This window comes from Castanea sativa, chromosome 1 (assembly GCF_040712315.1).
Source record: "Castanea sativa cultivar Marrone di Chiusa Pesio chromosome 1, ASM4071231v1".
Classification (NCBI taxonomy): Eukaryota; Viridiplantae; Streptophyta; class Magnoliopsida; order Fagales; family Fagaceae; genus Castanea; species Castanea sativa.
Window position 1 is genome coordinate 69,668,040 of NC_134013.1, and position 19,437 is coordinate 69,687,476.

General features: G+C 35.4%; 4 protein-coding genes across 5 annotated transcripts; 2 read left to right on the forward strand and 2 right to left on the reverse strand.

Moving 5' to 3' along the window:
• The first annotated feature begins 361 nt into the window (after positions 1–361).
• LOC142629412 (peroxidase 31) lies at positions 362–1,875 on the forward strand. Its single transcript, XM_075803398.1, has one exon. It carries the CDS (start codon positions 657–659, stop codon positions 1,629–1,631), a length of 975 nt encoding a protein of 324 aa, XP_075659513.1. The 5' UTR covers positions 362–656; the 3' UTR covers positions 1,632–1,875.
• Positions 1,876–6,254: 4,379 nt separating this feature from the next.
• LOC142640131 (U-box domain-containing protein 40-like) lies at positions 6,255–8,745 on the reverse strand. The gene has a single exon (XM_075814226.1). It carries the CDS (start codon positions 8,124–8,126, stop codon positions 6,471–6,473), a length of 1,656 nt encoding a protein of 551 aa, XP_075670341.1. The 5' UTR covers positions 8,127–8,745; the 3' UTR covers positions 6,255–6,470.
• Positions 8,746–13,232: 4,487 nt separating this feature from the next.
• On the forward strand, positions 13,233–14,276 carry LOC142620664 (zinc finger AN1 domain-containing stress-associated protein 12). Its single transcript, XM_075793998.1, has 2 exons — positions 13,233–13,579; positions 13,699–14,276. Exons 1-2 carry the CDS (start codon positions 13,475–13,477, stop codon positions 14,167–14,169), a joined length of 576 nt encoding a protein of 191 aa, XP_075650113.1. The 5' UTR covers positions 13,233–13,474; the 3' UTR covers positions 14,170–14,276.
• A 476-nt stretch (positions 14,277–14,752) lies between these two features.
• On the reverse strand, positions 14,753–18,425 carry LOC142620653 (uncharacterized). 2 transcript variants are annotated; one of them, XM_075793989.1, is made up of 7 exons: positions 18,054–18,425; positions 17,259–17,383; positions 16,678–16,727; positions 16,142–16,587; positions 15,907–15,987; positions 15,584–15,646; positions 14,753–15,060 (listed from the first exon to the last, which is right to left on the reverse strand). In XM_075793989.1, exons 1-7 carry the CDS (start codon positions 18,099–18,101, stop codon positions 15,001–15,003), a joined length of 873 nt encoding a protein of 290 aa, XP_075650104.1. In that variant the 5' UTR covers positions 18,102–18,425; the 3' UTR covers positions 14,753–15,000. The 2 variants fall into 2 exon arrangements, with proteins under 2 accessions (XP_075650104.1, XP_075650107.1); XM_075793992.1 differs by having other exon boundaries at positions 17,011–17,383; positions 18,054–18,290.
• Positions 18,426–19,437: the final 1,012 nt, after the last annotated feature.

Consider the following 19,437-nt stretch of genomic DNA (forward strand, 5'->3'; position numbering starts at 1 on the left):
GATTTGTGCTACGCAGACCAACGCGTGCACTCTCTTTTTTTCTTTTTTTAATTTAATAAGAATCTGAAAAAAGTATGTTGTGAAGGTAATATTAACCATTTAGTTTTTCATAAATTTTTTGTAAAAAATGGTTTAAAATATGTTCTAAAGGCACACAAACCAACACATGTTCTAAAAGCATATATTAGTAAAACCTATATAATAAAATTTAAATTTAATGAATTCATATTATGATGATTTATATTTATCAGGAGATTAAGCCATTAACATAAGCGAACTCAGATCTTTGTCAATTGAGCTATCACATCACTTTCTACACATAATATTTAAGTGTCAACTAGTGATTAGGTTTCAGTGCTTTCATATGAGTTTACATACATAGCAATCATGTTTTGTCAACTTAGGTATCGATCACGAATTAAGATTTAAGCTTAGTTTAAATTTGGGCGTAAGAAGTGTTGTATTCCTTAAACTTTTTTCTATAAGAAAAAATCTAGACACCTAGTCATTAGTAAAACCCTCCCATCTACCCGACTCCCCTAGTTCACTGCTTCACAGTCCACACACAGCTCACTTTCCTCTCCAGCTATAGCTGATTTATTAGCTTCTTTTCTAGATAGAAAAACCAAAAGGGTGTCCAAAAACACCATCACAAAATGGCATTTCTTCAGATTCTCTTTCTAACATCTCTCTCACTCTTCTTCTCACCCTCACATTCCCAACTCTCTTTAGACTACTACAAGCAAAAATGCCCAGCATTCGAGCAAACCATCCGAGATACCATAACCAACAAGCAAATCACAAGCCCCACCGCCGCCGCTGCCACGCTCCGCCTCTTCTTCCACGACTGCTTAATAAACGGCTGCGATGCCTCCATTCTCATCTCCTCCACGCCCTTCAACTCCGCCGAGCGTGACGCCGATATCAACCTCTCTCTCCCCGGAGACGCCTTCGACGTGATCGTACGCGCCAAGACCGCGTTGGAGCTAACCTGTCCGAACACCGTCTCTTGCGCCGACATCTTGGCTGTAGCCACTCGTGACCTCGTAACTATGGTCGGTGGTCCCTACTACAACGTTCTCTTGGGTCGAAGAGATGGGTTGGTCTCGAAATCTAACTATGTCGAAGGTAAACTCCCAAGACCTACAATGCCCATGTCTCAGATTATCAACATTTTCAAATCTAATGGCTTTTCGATCCAAGAAATGGTGGCTTTGAGTGGCGCACACACAATTGGGTTCTCTCATTGTAAGGAATTCAGTTCTGGGATTTACAATTTTAGTAATGTTTCACAGTACGATAGGGAATATAATCCGAGATTCGCTCAAGGGTTGCAACAAGCGTGTAAGGATTTTACAAAGAATCCAACTTTGTCAGTGTTCAATGACATTATGACTCCAAACAAGTTCGATAACATGTACTTTCAGAATCTGCCAAAAGGGTTAGGATTGTTGAGGTCAGATCATGGGTTGTACAGTGACCCAAATACCAAGCAGTTTGTTGAAATGTATGCGGCAGATCAGAACAAGTTCTTTCAGGCTTTTGCTAAGGCTATGGAGAAGCTGAGTGTGTATAAGGTCCAGACTGGGAGGCAAGGAGAGATTAGGCACAGGTGTGATGCGTTTAACTGAGTTGGAACATTTTGGAAAATTGAAACTTTTTTTGGTGGAGATTTGGGTTTTTTATTTTTATTTATTTTTTAATTATTGTTGTTGCTGTTGTGACTGTGATCTGTGGTGAATTGATTGAGGATCATAAGCAGGTTGATGAAGATTTCGCTGTGAGGATCTGGCAATATGTATACATGTTTTTGTATCAATGTTCTATTGTCATAATTTTAAGTTTAAATTAAATATAGATACTTATTTATTAGTATTTTCTTTTCTCGGTCACAGTTTCTTTTGTCATTTTTTAGGCCTACAATACAAGTGGTAATCTGGGCAGAGGCTTTGTTTTTTTTTTTTACTATTTCCTAAACAAATTGTAATAAAATAATAATTTGAAATTTAAGAACATAGGATCTCTTTTCCTTGTCTCTATCATGGATCCTATTTCGGTTTCTATTTTAGAACTTTTGATGCATTAGTTTTAGAAGTTTTTGTAAGGACCAAAAATCATGCACTAGTCCGACTGTCTTAAGGAAGTCTAATAATTCAAGGCCCAGAATAACGAATTTATTGAGAATGAACAAAACAACAAAGATAATGGCGTTCTGATTAATTCACCAAGATCAACAATACACTCTCTAAGACTCTCTCTCCCTCCAGAACTCGCTCCCCCTTCTCTGTTTCTTCCTCTCTTATTTATATTCCTTGCTCTTGCTATCTCAACCCTTCATCTCTCATCTCACTAGCTTCATTTGCTGACACTTGTCTATTTACTTGTAATATTTGTAGTCGGTAATGGAAAGAAGTTCTAGTGTTGTGTCTTGTACTGTTCAGGTCACCTCCACATTAATGCAACAGATAAAGTTGGTGCTCCCTATTCAATGCGGCCAGAAAGCTTGGTGCAGGACATTCAATGCGGCATTCACAGTTACCTACCCTCCATCCAGATATTTTCAATATTTCTCTAATGCATCACCGATTTACTCTTTGTACTTCCTCGGGTAACCCTGCTTCCACATCCTCAAACCCTCGGGTCTTTGACTTTCGTCCTCTTTACTATACCTTTTATTCATTAGTCTTCACGTTTGATTCTCGGGTCCTTATCCTAGCTCCTCGGGTTCTCACAGTTTTAATATATTTTATTGTTTGTTTATTGTACTCATTAATTACAGACTTTTTTATTGATGAAATTGAAACTAGTATTGAATATAGTCTATATTTTGTAAACACATAAACCTAAAATAAATATGATAAAAGAGGGCTAATTAGTTAAATTGGTGGAGTCGGTAGGACCTTTTGCCCGTGAAAACAAAAAATTAACACTATTATTATATTCAAAGTCTTGACCATCATGCACCCTTGGTGCGGTGGACACTCTACAAATATAAGTGCTTATGGAGTGTGGGGGGCAAAGGCCGGGGTTCAAGTATCTAGGAGGGAGCTTCATACAACTATACACTTAGCTTACTCTAAAGTAGAAATTTTATCTTGTAAAAAAAAAAAAAAAAATCTCAAACATACCAAGGAATTCAAATGTGTTGAAGGGCCAAAAGATTGGGTTTTTTTTCCTTTTCTTTTTCTTTTGGTTTGAATCAAAAGTCAGGATTAGGTCGGAGGCATAGAAGATGTGCTGTATATTGGTAAGTTGCACGTTGAGACGCTTGCAATGATAAGGACCTTAATCCTATCTCAGGTGAGAAAGATAATGAGGGGGGTCGGGGATTTTAGCAATCTGTCCCAAACTCATCAATTGGTCAAGCTTCGTTTCAATAATTGATCCACATGACTAGTAGATAATTGATTATGAATGTAGGCTTCTGAGTTCTGAGGGGTGGAGAAGCTGTAATACAGCATATTAACTAATGATTTGAAGTGTGCCATCTGCAGAAACGCCAAAATCTTGAGAAGACAGAGTCAAAGAGACAAAATTCAACTCAGTCAGTAACAATTTATCATTATCTGCCATTCAGAAAATCAGAAAAGCATCTTCCCCTTTTACTATGCTTCATTATTATAATCCTGATTTCATTCAATCGCTAAGTGTAAATGTGTAATTACCAAACTAATTTAATCCGTCGAGTTTCCAAGCAGTCAACTTGACTCTTGAGAAGACACAAAGAAGAGACACAAAGCATCTCTGCCCTTTTACAGTGCTTATAATAGTATAATCAACTTTGTTGCTTGCATGAGTTCACTTGAGTTGGGTTTCAAACTCTAATAACTATGTTTTATTATTACACAAACTTTTTGAATCAAAATATATTAATTACTAGCCTCATTAATGAGTTTTTTTTCTTTTTTTGGTCTAATGTCATAATTTTCCTTCTAAAACAACTACTTAAATGCCCTGCATCACATTATCTCCAATTTAAAAAAAAAATACAGGCAATCAGGCAAAGACACATATTTGCCTTCTTTGTCAACGTTGGAAGATTAAGCTAACACACTGAAGACGTTTTTCTCCTCCCATTTTTGAAGTGAAGTTGTTCTACTCTAATCTGCGTGTACTAATAAGTGAAACACAAGACTGAAAAATGAAGCCTTTTTAAGTTTTAACTATTTCTTTAATTGGTTCTTTATAAAATAAGTCTAGAATGGAAACGCAATTTCTGGTTGTATTGGACTTGGAACTCATTTATTTCTCAAATGAAGATGAAATTCCTTTTTGATCAAGTACAATAAGTTGACACAAGAACGAAAAGAAACGATAGACAATTTTTGATACCTAGAGTTGATCATGACCGAGAATTTGATTTAAAGATTTATAAACATGTACATAAATCTTCCAGCATTTTGTCTTACCTTTGATTGCAATAAAAGCATCTAACAAATATGCTATGGACTTCAAGGCTAATGGATTCATCAAATTAGGCCTCAAAAACCGCTAACATAAAAAAAAGTATACCACTATGCTTTATGGCCAACTATCTGAAGCAACAGGCTGGAATGCAAGTTTAAGAACTTATTATCAATAAATCTAGGGAGACCAATTATTTTCTTCATAATTTTTTTTTTAGAACTGTTGATATGACTAAGTATTAGTAGTACATAATAAAAATAATGTTAGTGATAGATCCAAATGAAAGTGATGTTGCTTTTGTTCTTAGTTTAGTGCTAATATGCTACGCACTACCTGGTGAATACTTAGGATGGCCCGGATTCTAATTGAGGATAGGGTTGGAAGTATCTTCAAAAGATGACTCAGAGGATGTTTGATGACTCGGTAGCTCTGATTCTACTGGTTTAGTAGGCTTGAAGTTGGTTCAGTTACTTCAGTAGCTCTAAAGCTGTCTTTGGTTTTAACCATGCGAAATTGTAGATGATTTGTATCAAGTGAGTTTTGTTTGTTCTATTGGTTTGGGTGTATATGTTTCATCTTGTTCTGTTTAGAACTTGCGTTGTACTTTGTTTCATGCTTGTTGCCCTGATTTTGGGACTAGAGGATCCTTATTGTATCATTTGATTTGTGATGTAAAAAATCATTTGATTTGTGATGTAAAAAATCATTTGAATTATCAATATATATATATATTGATTCAATCACAGCAAACCATATCTACATTTGTGACAAAGGTTGCCTCCAACGTTGCTCTTTTTTAAGTCCACAGAAAAAAGAATGATTTGAGGTTAGGCAAAGCTAGCACTAAGTGGCCCAGATGCCAATCCCATCAATTTCTCTTGCCAAATGAGAAATGACCCCGGATCCAGGAGTCCATTGCATTCAACATCCAAACCTAATTGGCCATAAACATTTCCTTTCGGCTTTTCAATCAAAGCTGAAGTGAAAAAAAGAAAGGTCTAGTCCAGTCATTAGCTTTAACTCCAAATTAACCATTCAAAAAAGGTAGTGACTGGCATGAGTAACTTTAAGTTATTTCATTCTTTACATACGCGTTTTCATTTGGTATCGAGCATCTAATAACAACAGGTCTAGCCCAAGGGATATCCTAGCGGCGTCAATCATGCTACACTTTTTAACCTATGTTCTGTTTTGGATGAACATTAGTTTGCTCAACTATATGGTGGGTGGACCTTTTCTCATTTATTAATGCCTTTGACCGAGTGAAGAGTTTTGTATTTTTAGTGATAATAGTCTACTAAAATGTAGTCTTGCTTTCTTTTACTAGAATGTATTTTTAGTGCTAATAGTCAACTAAAATGTAGTCTAGCTTTCTTTTATTAAAAGAGTTAAAAGTTTTAATCTTCATTCCGATAACTAAAACTATTGCATATTCTATTAAAAACTTATTGTGTTATTTTTTTAATAATTTTTTATTTAATAAAATGGATTTCAATGTATTACCAAACAAGAAACAATTTGGAATTCTCTTTCTTTTTTTTTTTTTTTAAGGGAAGATAGAGAGGAGGGGAAGAAAAAAACACACACATTTGTGTTAAAAAAGAAAACAATTAAATAGGGAAAGCTACCTGAAATTTCAAGCCCAAAGCATTCTTCAGTTGTCATGGGCTCTGCCACCTCTTGGGCCCTTCATCTTTCATCTATGCCCCCCCCCCCCCCCCCCCCCCAAATAAAACTTTGGAGATAAGAAAAGAAAATGAATAGTTAGGTTTTATTGTGTAGAATTAAAACAATAAACGATGAGAATCAGGGAATAAAGTGAATAATAGCACCAAAGCAAACTTTACACCAATGTCTAAAAACTTTTATTTACACCCTCACCACCGGCTATGATTCAGGTGAAAAAAAAAATTGTTCACCAGAGAGCATGAGCATAAAAACAAATAAAACATGTAACAAAAAAAACGAAAAATAAAAACATGTAACAAGGTCCAAATAATTACAACCCAACTAAAAAAAAAAAATTTAATAAAATCAAAATACCAAAACACTGTACTCAAAACTCATTCAGATTGACACTGAGTGTGACCCCTCAACTCAAGCAAATCCTCCCAATCCGCCATTTCCTCCTCCTCATATTCCTTACTTGTCATTTTCATCATCTCCAACATTGTCATTGCCTTCTCTCTCACACACTTGCTCCCTTCTTTCACCATCTTACTCAACACTACCTCCATCTCCACCGCCTTTGCCAAAACCCTAAACCTCAACCCACCTTGACTCAATCCATACAATACACTCAAACAACTCTCTTTGCTTGACTCAGAGTTCAACCGGGTGTCACCCAAATACTTGACCAAACACTCAACCGCACCCGCATCCAACATTGCGGCCCGCCCATCCGGGCACCAAGCCAAGTTACCCAACACAAGCATTATTCGACCCGCCATATGACCCGGCTTAACCATACCCAATAGAACCGGGACCGACCCGAGTTTCACTAACCTGACCCTATTGCTCTTAACGAGTGAGAGGTGATAAAGCGCAATCACCGAGTCATGCCGAGTCCGCTCGTTCTCTGACCTCAGCATGTGCATCAACGGCTCCAAAGCGCCCAACACACCAATGGCGGTCTTGTTGTCATCATCGAGGGCCAAACTGAAGAGTGCACCAGAAGCATGTTCCTGCGCCTCAGGGAATCCCCCCTTCAAAACATCAATCAAGAGTGGGACCATTCCTGACCGTACGATCTTCACCTTGTTGATATCCTCCAAAGACAGATTCACCAACGCCGCGACTGTGTTCACTTGAATAGTTGAGTACCTGGACATGATCAAGGATCGGAGGGCTGAGAGTATCCGAGGGGTACATAGGCGGACCCTACTGCTCTCTGTGGACCGTGTGATCTGTCTCAACGAAATCACTGCACGTTCTATGTCGAACACCTGTGGGCTTTTGAGTTTCACCAACATTTCCTCTTCTTCTTCGTTGAAACCAGGGTTTAGGGTATCAGAGGAGGAGGAGGAGGAGGAGTTGTTGTTGTTGTTGTTGTTGTTGTAACTCGGGTGAATCACGAGTTGGAGAGATGGGGTCGACGGGGCTGTCTCAACTGAGTCGACTGAGCTCGAGCAGGAGTGAGTTAACTCGGGGTCATTGAGATTCACTGTAGGGCTTTCCCTTGCCCCTTGAACCAGGTTCTTCTCCGAGATTACGATCTGGGTACCTGGGTTTTTGTTCTCGATCTCCATTAATGCACGGACGAGGTTTTTAGCGTTGATGGGATCGATGGGTTTTGGTTGGTCTACACAGTGAAACTTGCACCAGTTGAGAATGGCGGTTTTGAGAGCGAGGTTGGAGATGACAGTGGAGAAATCTGGTGTTGACGAGTCTTCTTCAAGAGTGGGAGTGAAGGATAGGGCTTTACAGGCTAAGACGCAAGCGTTTTCCAATGTGTGGCCTGAGGTGACGATAACTGGTTCGGCCATGAGAGAGCCAGAGATGGGACAGAGAAACTCGTTTGGAGGGTCTTTTGATTTTGGGTTTCGAGGTGGTGAAGATGAGAACCTGTTGAAGAGATACATCAACTTCCATTTGCGCCTGGGAGTCGTAGTTGGAGTAGTCTCTTTGATTCTGCCTTTCTCTGTGTCTTTTTCGAATCCCCAGTCTATTTGTTGGGGCTTGTGAACCACATACCTCATCACGGTCTCTTGAAACTCCATTTTCTGTGTCTAATGAGTTTCTTTTTTTGTTTTTACCGTCCCACAAGGACCGAAAGGTTTCAGTTTTGTACGTGTATAAATGAAGAAGCAGTAGTACGGAATATGAAGAAATGTTGCAGATAATGAAAGTCCATTGGGTTTTTAGGAGAAGGAAGGGTAAGCTGGAGCCTGGAAGAACAAAGATTGTGGCAGTTTGCCCAAGCGTTGATCTCCTAATGATGAGAGAAGGTACGCTGAAGAATATGGTTGTTTTGACTAGACTAGGTCTCTTTGAGAGTAAACAGAAACATAGAAAGAGAGAAAGAGAGAGATCTCAGAGAGTTTGTTGAGAGAGAGAGAGAGAGAGCGAGAGTTAAAAGAGAAAATTTGTTGGGATTGTGTATGACCAAAAAACTGATATGATTTGGTGTTGTTGTGGGTTGATCAATCATCATCAATTCCTGGTGAGGTGCGTATGCTTTCTTTCGGAAATTAGGGCCAAAGATAAAAGTAGCAGAGGCAGATGATGCTCCGCGAAGCTATAGGGTTATTGTTGATTAATTCTTGCTTTTTTAGTACTATAGTATTGTTTATCCACTTGGGTTTGTCTCTCGGTATTCACGTTAAGTGAAAAAAGAGAATGCCACTTCAACGTGTGTCTGTTTGCTTTTTAGGCCAAGTCATTAAGTTTCACTCAACTTGCAAAGCTAATTCAGTCCCCAGCTTTAAACCTGCAATAATGCTAATAATACGGAAAGATGGTTTTTTTTTTATAAACAATAAGGAAAGATGGTTAGAAACGTTTGACGGCAAATATTGAATAGAGATACTATCACTTTGATTATCATATGTATGGATTTGAGGTGATGTTGACTCATTATACATTTATGTTTTTATCGTTGAAACCCATTTACATATTTGATTTAATTTAACTATTTGTTTTGGTCAAATATAAATCTTCTGAAATTCTTAAGTACTTTATCAATACATTTCTTTAAATTTTAACCATTCTTTTGTGATTTAAAGGTCTAAATTTTGCCATTTCTTAAAAGAATTGTTAGGATTTAATAAAATCTAATGGTAGATCACATTAGGCACTCTAAAAAATCTGAGTTTGTTTGTTACAAGCTTTTTTTGGTCTAATTTTTAACTTATATCGTTTATGTTTAGTCAATCCTCAAATTTTCAAATATAAGAATATTTTAGTCTATTTTCAACAAAAATACATTAAACAATAAACAAAATAAATTACCATCTAACCGCAATGTATTCATGACCATATTGTGAGTAAATTTTTTGAACAAATACAATACTATATTGAGAGTACGGAATATCACAGTCTTTATGACTAAATCGAAAGCTATGAAAACATTAGCAGGAAAAATGAATGATTGAATAGATCATAAAAGATTTTGGTTCATGTGGATCTCAGCATTTCTCTTGGGGAACTTATAAGGGGCATTTTTCAGTTCATGGGGGGCTCATTTGCTAAAAGAAATTAAACAAGGTTACTCTAATCTGTAACAATAATACTTTAGTTCTCTTTCTAAATTAACAAGCATGTTTTTTCTAATCTGCTCTACCAAATAGAGAGGTATATATGAAGAAGCAATATTACGTCTATTATATGTTTCACAACTGTTAAAAAATTTAATGACAATTAAGTTTCTAAGTTGTTATTGGTTCTTATCTACTCCTATTTTGAGCTATCAAGTTGTTATTAATTTTTGTTTAAATTTATAATTGTTAAAATTTTCTAGATGCTTGCTCCGTGACTCAACAGAGGTTTGAGTGAATGCTGATGTGTCATTCCCTCGACCATTCATTTGATATAAAGATCTTTGTAATGGGCCATTATATGACAACCGTCTATGCTTTAGCTCACTATTAATCCGAAAGTTACAGAAAAGGAGCTCTTACTTCGCAGAACACACTTTTCTGTCCAATAATATATGTTTTTGTGGGCTATTCTCCTCTTCATGCTGACCACTTTGCATGGAGATATTCCAACTAATAAAAGTCACCAAGAATACCATACCACTACATTTTTTTTTTTTAATTATTGAATCCTTAATAACTAAGTTTTTGAAGTTGATATGCATTGTACGAGTGTTCTAGGCTGGATGATATCTCCTTTTCTTTTTCTTTTTAGTTTTCTAATTTTCTTTTGGTTCAGAATAATTCCCTTTCTTTACCAAAGTGATTGATTCCATTTTGTTTCTCCACAGATGGCCCACCCATTCATATTAAATGACAAAATAGGTAGATTCTCTTAGGGTAAATTATGTATTTAGTCCCTATCCTATACACCATATTTCAATTTGATCCTTAACCTTTTAATTGTGTCAATTTGATCCCTAACCTTTCTTTACCGTGTCAATTTAATTCTTACAGTTATCTTTTGGATGAAAATTAATGACATGTCTAATGGCCAAAATAAAAAATTAACTTTTGTTGATGTGATAATAAACTAAAATTTTATTTTGGCTATTTGCTATGTAAACAATTTTCATCTAATATATAATGCCAAAAACTAAATTGACACGACATTAAAAGGTTAAGGACCAAATTGACACAATTGAAAGGTTAAGGACCAAATTGAAATATGATGTAAAGGTTAGGGACTAAATATGTAGTTTACCCATTCTCTTATTATATTTGGGAAGAAGTCCAAATTGTGTTGTACAAAATTGTTCAAATTTGCTGTTAGTCTTTAGGACCATGAGAGAGTCCCATCCCATGAGTAATTCTTAAGTATTTCTGGAGCACAGAAAATAGTGTTTTTTTCTCTCACATTCATGGTGAGACCTGCTCATTAAATTCATAGTGGAGCCCATCATAAATGTGAGAGGAAAGAGTACTATTTCACTATACTCCAAGACTACCTAAGAATTTTCTCCATTCCATAGGCACTTTTGGCCGACGTTTATACTAAAACCTTCATTTATTTTCTAAGAGCAATGATATATATATATATATATATATATATATATATATATATATATATATATATATATTTTTTTTTTTTTTTTTTTTTCACTGCTAAACTGTGTTTAGTGCAATATTTCTTTCATGTGACATTTTCGATACCACTTTTATCATATATCAATCATATCATATGTTATAAGATTTTTTTATTTTTCGACAAAGTCACACTTAAAATGCTATTTATAGCCTTATACTAATTATATATATATAACACAGTACCAGTGTACCACAGTAACAGAGAGCTAAAGACAAAGCTCAGAAAATCTTCAAAATGGCAATTCCTCTTAAATAAATACTGAAAAAAAATTATCAAATTCTCTCCAATTGTTGGGAAGAAATCCATTATATTTTAACACAAATGATTATTTTTTGCTTTGGTTTGGCTTATAAAAATGAAAATTATCTGAACATTTCACGTGCAGGTTGTGATGATAATATAAAAAAATCATAGCAAAGACAGGGGCCACTGTGATTAAGCACTTTTAGCCCGTAAAAGCAATAAAAAGGACGTACCAATTTTTATGCATATGAGAATGAGATCTAGAATGTCGCTGGCAGTCTGGCATGGAACCCAATCGAGGCCCATTTCACAACAAGTCATACACCAAGAATTATTCTTCTTCTTTTTCTTCTTAAGCTGAACCATGAATTATGCTTTTTAATTCTTTAGTAAAAGTGTCCAAAAATAGCCTCTGGAAAGATCCTAGAAGCAATCTATTTCTACAATATTAATTTAATATTTTTGGCTATATATTGTTTTTTTAGGCTAGATATTGATGTGGGCCTTGTGGGCCATTTTGGACATGATTCAGGTCAGGTGTCTCTCACCTATTTGCCTAGCAATGTTGGATACTTATTAGGCCGCATTAAACTAAATAAATATGGACAGATTGGGCCTTGATGTGTTCAAAGTGCCCTCCAAATTATCTCTTTGAGTTTTTTTTTTAAAAATAATGGTCCATGTTTTGTGATTGGGCCGGTTTGACCCGGCTCATAACTTATGACCCATGGAGCATCCACATTGGTTCTCTGAAAAGACTTTGGGTAAATGGTCCTTGATGCTCTGAAATGATTTTGGCAAGATAGAAGAGTTTTTTCCATCAACACAAAACTATACACTCATGGCTGAAGAAGAAGAATCAGCTGGAGAAGAAAGGCCTAAGTGAAGGAGATATTTTCTCTCTCTGATGAGAATGTGAAAAATGAATGGTGGAAGAAGTAAAATTACGGAGTTATAAAACGTGGTTTGGCCTTTAAATTAAGTTTTTATTTTATTAAAATTTAATGATAAGCTTTTACTAAAGAAGCTGATAGTTATGTTTTTAAGGAAAATTAATTATAATTTAAGAATAATAATTTCTTAGATTAAGATTAGATAGTTTCAAAAAAAAAAAAAAGATTAAGATTAGATAGTTTTTTTTTTTAACAGAAAAAATAGAAAAGGATAATGAAAAGTTAATGAATATTAATAATTAAAAATAAAAACTAGACAACAATTAAGAATTTTTTAAAAAAATTAATTAATAAATTCATTCCAAATTACATAGATTTGATCAATTTTAAATTACATATAATTTTTAAATGACCAATACAAGACTAATATAGATTTGATAAAGACCGACAAAAACAATGCAAATGTGAGAATTAAAATTAGACTTTAAGTGAAAATTAATATTAGACTAATAATAAAAAAATTGAAAATTTTAAAAATATTACCGTTGGAGGATTTAAAAAATATAGTTGTTTAAAAAATATAAATGTTGGGAATGAATAAATGAAGATTGAAAAGTAATATAAGGGAACTTTTTGTGAAAAAAAAAAAGATAAAATAAAGAAGAATTAAAGAATGAATGAAGAAATAATATATAAGTTAAGAGGTAAAAACGAAAAGTAACTCTTTGTTAGAGATACTCTAAATTAGTTAATTAAAAAAATTAAGGGGTCTTAGTACAACCTCAAAGTTTAGAGGTCTAAATAAGCTTTTATTTTCTGCCGTTTATCCTCAAAAAAAAAAAAAAAAACTATTATTTTTCTATTATTATATAAAGACATAAATACAGATTAAACATATACCATACGAATTACGACATGTATAAACCACCCTGTGACGACACGGCATACCCTCGGATTTAAGGTTGCTGCTAATTACGCGTAGACACGTTGGACCAACCGACCAAGGTTTTCAAATCCCGTAAACAATTGGAATCCCAAGTCAGGTTGGAGTTGTCTTTCTACCCAAGCCAACTCCATACCTATAAAAGCAGCCCAGCGCTCCTTATTTTGTTCAAACTTCTTTAAAAAGTTTAAACAAAGCAAAGGAGAATTCCACAGCCAGAAGAAAAATTCAGAGGAGAGTAGAAACAAATTTTAACACAGGAAGCATGGGAGGAGGAACAGAAGCTTTTCCTGATTTGGGTCGGCATTGCCAAAACCCAGATTGCAATCAACTCGATTTTCTGCCTTTCAAATGCGACGGTTGTCAAAAGGTATACACTTTTTCATCCATAGCTTCCTCTATTTCATGATTTTTCGTTATAAAGTTGTGGCCTTTTTTTGGTTATATGGAATCCTTGTTGTTGATGTGTATGTTTTTGTGAATATGTAGGTGTTTTGTGTGGAACATAGATCTTATAAGACCCACGAGTGTCCAAAATCCGACCATAATAGCAGAAAGGTTGTTGTTTGTGAGACTTGTTCCATGTCTATTGAGACAACGGGGCGAGATGGTGAGGACGTGAAGGCTATGTTGGAGAAGCATGAGAAGTCTGGTAATTGTGACCCCAAGAAGAAGAAGAAACCAACGTGTCCTGTTAGGCGGTGCAAGGAGATACTGACCTTTTCGAATACAAGTACGTGCAAGACTTGCCAATTGAAGGTGTGCTTGAAGCATCGATTCCTGGCTGACCATGTGTGCAAAAAGGCGGCAGCGGCGGCAACTGTGGTGGAGGGTAAGGGAAGATGGAATGACAGGTTTTTGGCTGCTATGGCTTCGAGGAATGGAAAAGATTGTGGAAGCAAGAGCGGGCATGGTTCTGCGTCTACTCCCAGTACACCTTCATCTGTTAAAGCATATTGATAAAGATTGTTTACACGTGTTTTAGATTTAGTTTTACAATTCATTATAGAAAAATTATTTTGATAAAGATTATCTGACAGAATGTTGGTAATTGATTGTGTGCTTTCAATGATCTTAATCATCTCTCCAATCCAGCTAGTTAATTAAGCATTACATTCACCATTGAATATCACAATTGCATAGAACTCATGTTTTTTGCTATGTTTACAGCATAGTGGAGTGGAGTTGTATTGGGTGAATTTATACTCCAAAAAGTCTAAACAAATTTTGCACCTCAGACATGCTATAATTATTGAAAACAAAATTTGCACCAGTGAACCTATGTTTCCGGTCAAGCAAGCAGAAATTATCATATAGACCTTCTCACCTTTGCAATATCCTATAGATTGAATATGCTTTCGGGTTGGTTTGGATTAGCTCTTAGCTTTCAGCCTTTTAAACTATTTGCTTGTGTACAGTCTTTTTTTTTTTTTAAATAATTTTTAAACCTCACTCATACAGGTAGGTACAATTATACTTTTGCCAAGTTTCAATAAAAAGATAATCCTAACACAAACGAATCATTCCAAATCAATATGCAAAATGAGAAAAAAGATTATCTTGATTAAACAAATAGTTAGATGTTTCACTAGCACAACCGTCCATATCCCATTACATATAAACCGTTTCATTTTTTTCTCCATGACATAGATTTCAGGTTCTTGAAAAGCAACACACTCATATCTCCACCTAAAAAATACTTACACTCCCCATGCTTGTCAATATTTACTCGAGCTATAAGTAACAGATGTAACAAATACTCTCCAAAGTGCAGCCAATAAATGTTTGCAGCTATGGTTGTTCTCGTCTGGAACGAGGCCACAGAGCAAGAAGAATCTTCTTTCTTGGTCCCTGCATGTCAAACAGCTTTTGTGAGAACAGATTAATTGTTTTCCATTGGACATCTATACATGAAATGAAGATGATATACAAGTCAGTTCATGGTGATTGACCAGTAAAGGGGCCTGCCTTTCAGCTGCAGTCAGTAGTCAGTATTTACACTGAGCTGAACTTATTTCCGTACAATTTATTGGGCTCACATTAGACTAAAAGAATTTTGAACAACCCCTACGTGATAATGTTTCTTTTAGCTGCAGTCAGTACTCAGTATTTACACCAAGCTGAGCTTATTTCCATACAAATCATCGAGCTCAAAGTAGCAAGAATTGTGAACATCCAACATGAACCGAGAAAAAAAAAAACCTCAAGGTAGAATAAGAAAATCATGATAACATAAATAAGCAACACAGAGGGGGTTCAAGCCTGTAGCTTATTTGATGCTTTTATGTTATTGAAAGGTACCAATAAAATGACTTTTTCGCAGCAAAACAAAATAAAACAGTTGTCAAATTTTAAGAGAGTGAAAGCAAGGTACCATTGGTATCCCCATATCTTTGAGGTCCTTATCACCCATCTGCTTCAATGCAGTCATGTCCACCTATGATCAGATGAACCAAGTATTAAATTAATGATTTTTGTTTATGCATATCCCAGTCACCACTCTGTACAGATTACAGACTGATATTGCTATTGCTTGAAACATAAAACATCACAACAAATCTATCTTACTCTCTCAGAAATCACATCACTGGCTTATACTTTCCATTCAAAATATGGGAAGGTCAAACATTCACCACAGAATAACTTATCCTCAGGAAATTTTTCTTTCAAAAGATTGGATAGATGCAGGTTACTTACCTCTTCAGCCCGGAAAATAATGTTATATTTCCCCAAACCAAGTGATTGCAACAGGCTAGTGACAGTGTGAGATTCCTCCACCTTTTAAAATTCCATTCAACAGAGCATGATTAATACATAACATTAGATGACCAACAGCAATTGTACACAACCATTAATCTAGATAAACTCACAAATACAAACCAAATCCTCTTAAATTAAGCTAAAACAGTGTAGCAGGGGGAAAAAATCATACCGAATGAAAACTTTTCTTCCCAATGCCACCTATTGGTGTGAGCTGCATAACTAGCTCTGAAGTATCAGGACCTTTGACAGTTAAAGGTCCTGTTGGCCTAGAAGCACCATCATTGCTTAAAATCCATCTAGTTCTTGATTTATCAGGTGCCCTTAGCGATGGTACTTGGTGCAGCTCATCGAAATTTCTTTGTGGTGAGAGTCCCCTAGAAGATTTCAGATTTCTATTTGGGGATCTAGGTCTTTCTGTGGCTCGCCACAAAAAAGTATGTCCTTTTAATTCAGACCTTTGCTGCTGCATGTTATTATGCCTAGCAGGCTGAATAGTTTTTGACAACTTTTGACTTTGGTCCATCTTCCTTCTCTCTTCAAAAACCCTTGGAACTCGCTTCATCTTTCTTTTGTTTATCAGTTTCAAACGCAGATCATTTGGACTCATCCGGGAATCTTTACATGAATCAGGGCATCAGAGTTAGTGCAGTGAAACATATAAAGAACTAGAAACGATATAAAAAGATTATATAATAAAAGAGTCACCATGCACTCCAATGTCACCGCGACCCCGATTGATACCATTGCCTTGCTGCCTGTAAATGACATACACCCATCAATATTAAACTAAAAACATTTTTTGTAACAACTGAATCAGAAACATGGACAACTAATTCTATGAATACCATAAACCAATCCATGAGCCCCTATTTTAAATGAAATTAGGTTTCTATGAACAATAAGACAGGAATCAAAATGTTCAAAGAATTTTCATCACTTTAAAACTCATTAGAATTTCGAAGAAAACACTACCCTAGACCACCTTGACCCTGGTGGTGCTTTTGGAAAAGAAGCTGGGAAGAATGCCACTAAACTCACCCCCTGCTATAACCAAGGTTTAAAAACCTGTCTCTTCTCTCTAATTTTGAAGCAACTGAATAAAGCATAAAGCTTCTCCTATTTTTCTTCAGTAATCATGAAAGGTATTTAATTGTCTCAACAGCCTATATGGTCCTAGCATAATGGTAACCTGAAATCCCTAAAACCATCAATCTAGAACATCATAAAATACAGGCAAATTATACTCCAATCAGTTTAAATTCACAAAGCAACTAAACAACACGCACCGCTTGTTCATGGACCAAAAACCATTGGCATTACTCCTAAATCTCTCTTCCCTGGACCATTTGCTTCCATTAGTCCTAGGACGTGCGTGGGCATAGCCTGATCTATTTCCTTCCCCCTTTACTACCTGCAAAAGAATTGAACCACACAAACATTGAATCAACAAAACAACACACACAACGCAAATACAAATGAACTAAACTCAATCTAATCATCAAAACAAGTTACTTCTCTAAAAACCCAAACCCAATAACTCGCCCACCAATTCACACACTCAATAAAATTAATCTCAATTTAACCAACTAAATTAGTTACTTCCCCAAAACCTGTATCCAAAAACTCATCAATCAGTTCACATGGTCCGACAAGCTAAGCTCAACTTAACCAACAAAATTAGTTACTTATAAAACAAACCCGAGTCCAAAATCCACCGAATCAATTCACACATTCAATGAGCTAAACTCAATTTAACCAAAAAACCCCAGCTCCTTCTCCAAAACCCGAATCCGAAAACTAGTCAATCAATTCAAGCAGGCACAAAAAAAGGGTATGCAAAATTAGAATCACGCAACAAAACAAACAACTTAAACAAACCCAACAAGCTCCAAGCTAAATTATCACCAAAATAACAAACCCCACAGCTTTAGCTTATCAAATCACCCACTTGTTCTTAAATTGCCAACCCCAAAAGAAAAAAAAAAAATCAGCTTTCTTGTTTTCCCAGCAACCAAACAGACAAAAAATCATTAAACTAACTCAGAAAAAACAAAAACAAAAACAAAAGAACATGTATGTACCTGACCACCAGAGCGGCCGAGAGTGATGGTGACACGTGGCTTGGACATTGTAGCAGACTTGAGAAGAAGTGAGCGAAGAAGATGGAAGCTATGAAGATATTTAAGAGAGAGGTAAGTGGGTGACTGACATTTTCAGTGTTTATTTATTTATTTTTTTTATTTGGGTGGGGAACCCTAATTGCTGTGATATTTCCAAGCAAAGAAGCGGAAGAAGATGCGAAAGAGAATGGTGGGAACGGAAGAAGTTTTCTTTGTGAAGAAGAATAAGAATGTTAGTCTGGAGGGTGACGTGGGTCAATCAGACAAGTCAATGTAATGGGTCGCGAGGCTCTCGCATCTCCAATCTATTAATCAATAAATGAACATATTGTTATATTCAATCCTTTCCATTAGTAAATATATAGGGTTATGCTATGGGTTCCGGTTAGTATTTCGTTACCGTTTTGATTCTTTTTTAAAATGATTTTCAATATTTTTTTAATTAAATAATTTCTAAAAATAAAAATAAAAGAATTGAACTATTTATATTGTTTGAAGGAAAATTCTTAGTTTACATTGTACTTGTAATATAAGACTTACATTGTAAACTAAACAAATGTGTATAATCTTATATTGATAGTACAATATAAACTTATAATTACCCTTCTTTGAAATATAAATAGAACTAATTTAATTACAGCAATTTCCAAAATTATTATTGAGAATTTTTTGTTATAGAACCAAATCAAATTGTGAAGAGACGAAGAGTATATATATAGAGAGAGAGCACTCAAATAATCATTAAATGGTTCAAAATGTACAACTTTCTTATTCAAAATATAGCCCTCAAATTTGTTACTGAATTTTGTTTCTTTCAAATATAAAATAAACCGAAACTAGCTCTTGATGTGGGTTAAACCATAGTTTGATTTCAGCCCTACTTAAGGATCTAATGGATGCATACACCGGAAAACATGTGGATTTGAAATGTAAATTTTGAGGAGCCAAAGAGGATTTATGGCCACTCCCTCATTTGGGTTAAACAATAACCTGATTTTAACTGCACCTAAGGATATAGTGGTTGCATGCACTAGAATACAATAATCCTTGAATTGAATGAATTTATGTCATTGCTCTTGTTAAGTTCAAACTTGCTACATACCCTATAGCCTACACCATAGAAAAAAGATATGTTGTAATAGACATTTGTAATGCCTCCACCCCCATGTGACAGGGGTGTTACATATGCCTATTGCACCGCATACCCCCTCTGCACCAAGACTCTAACAATTAAGCCACAGACCATAATGTTATTTGTGTTCTAATTTGATCATAACATTACTGTTTACCCATAATATAGTTCAAAGTCAATTGTTCATTTGTTGGGTTAATTGCTCAATTTCTA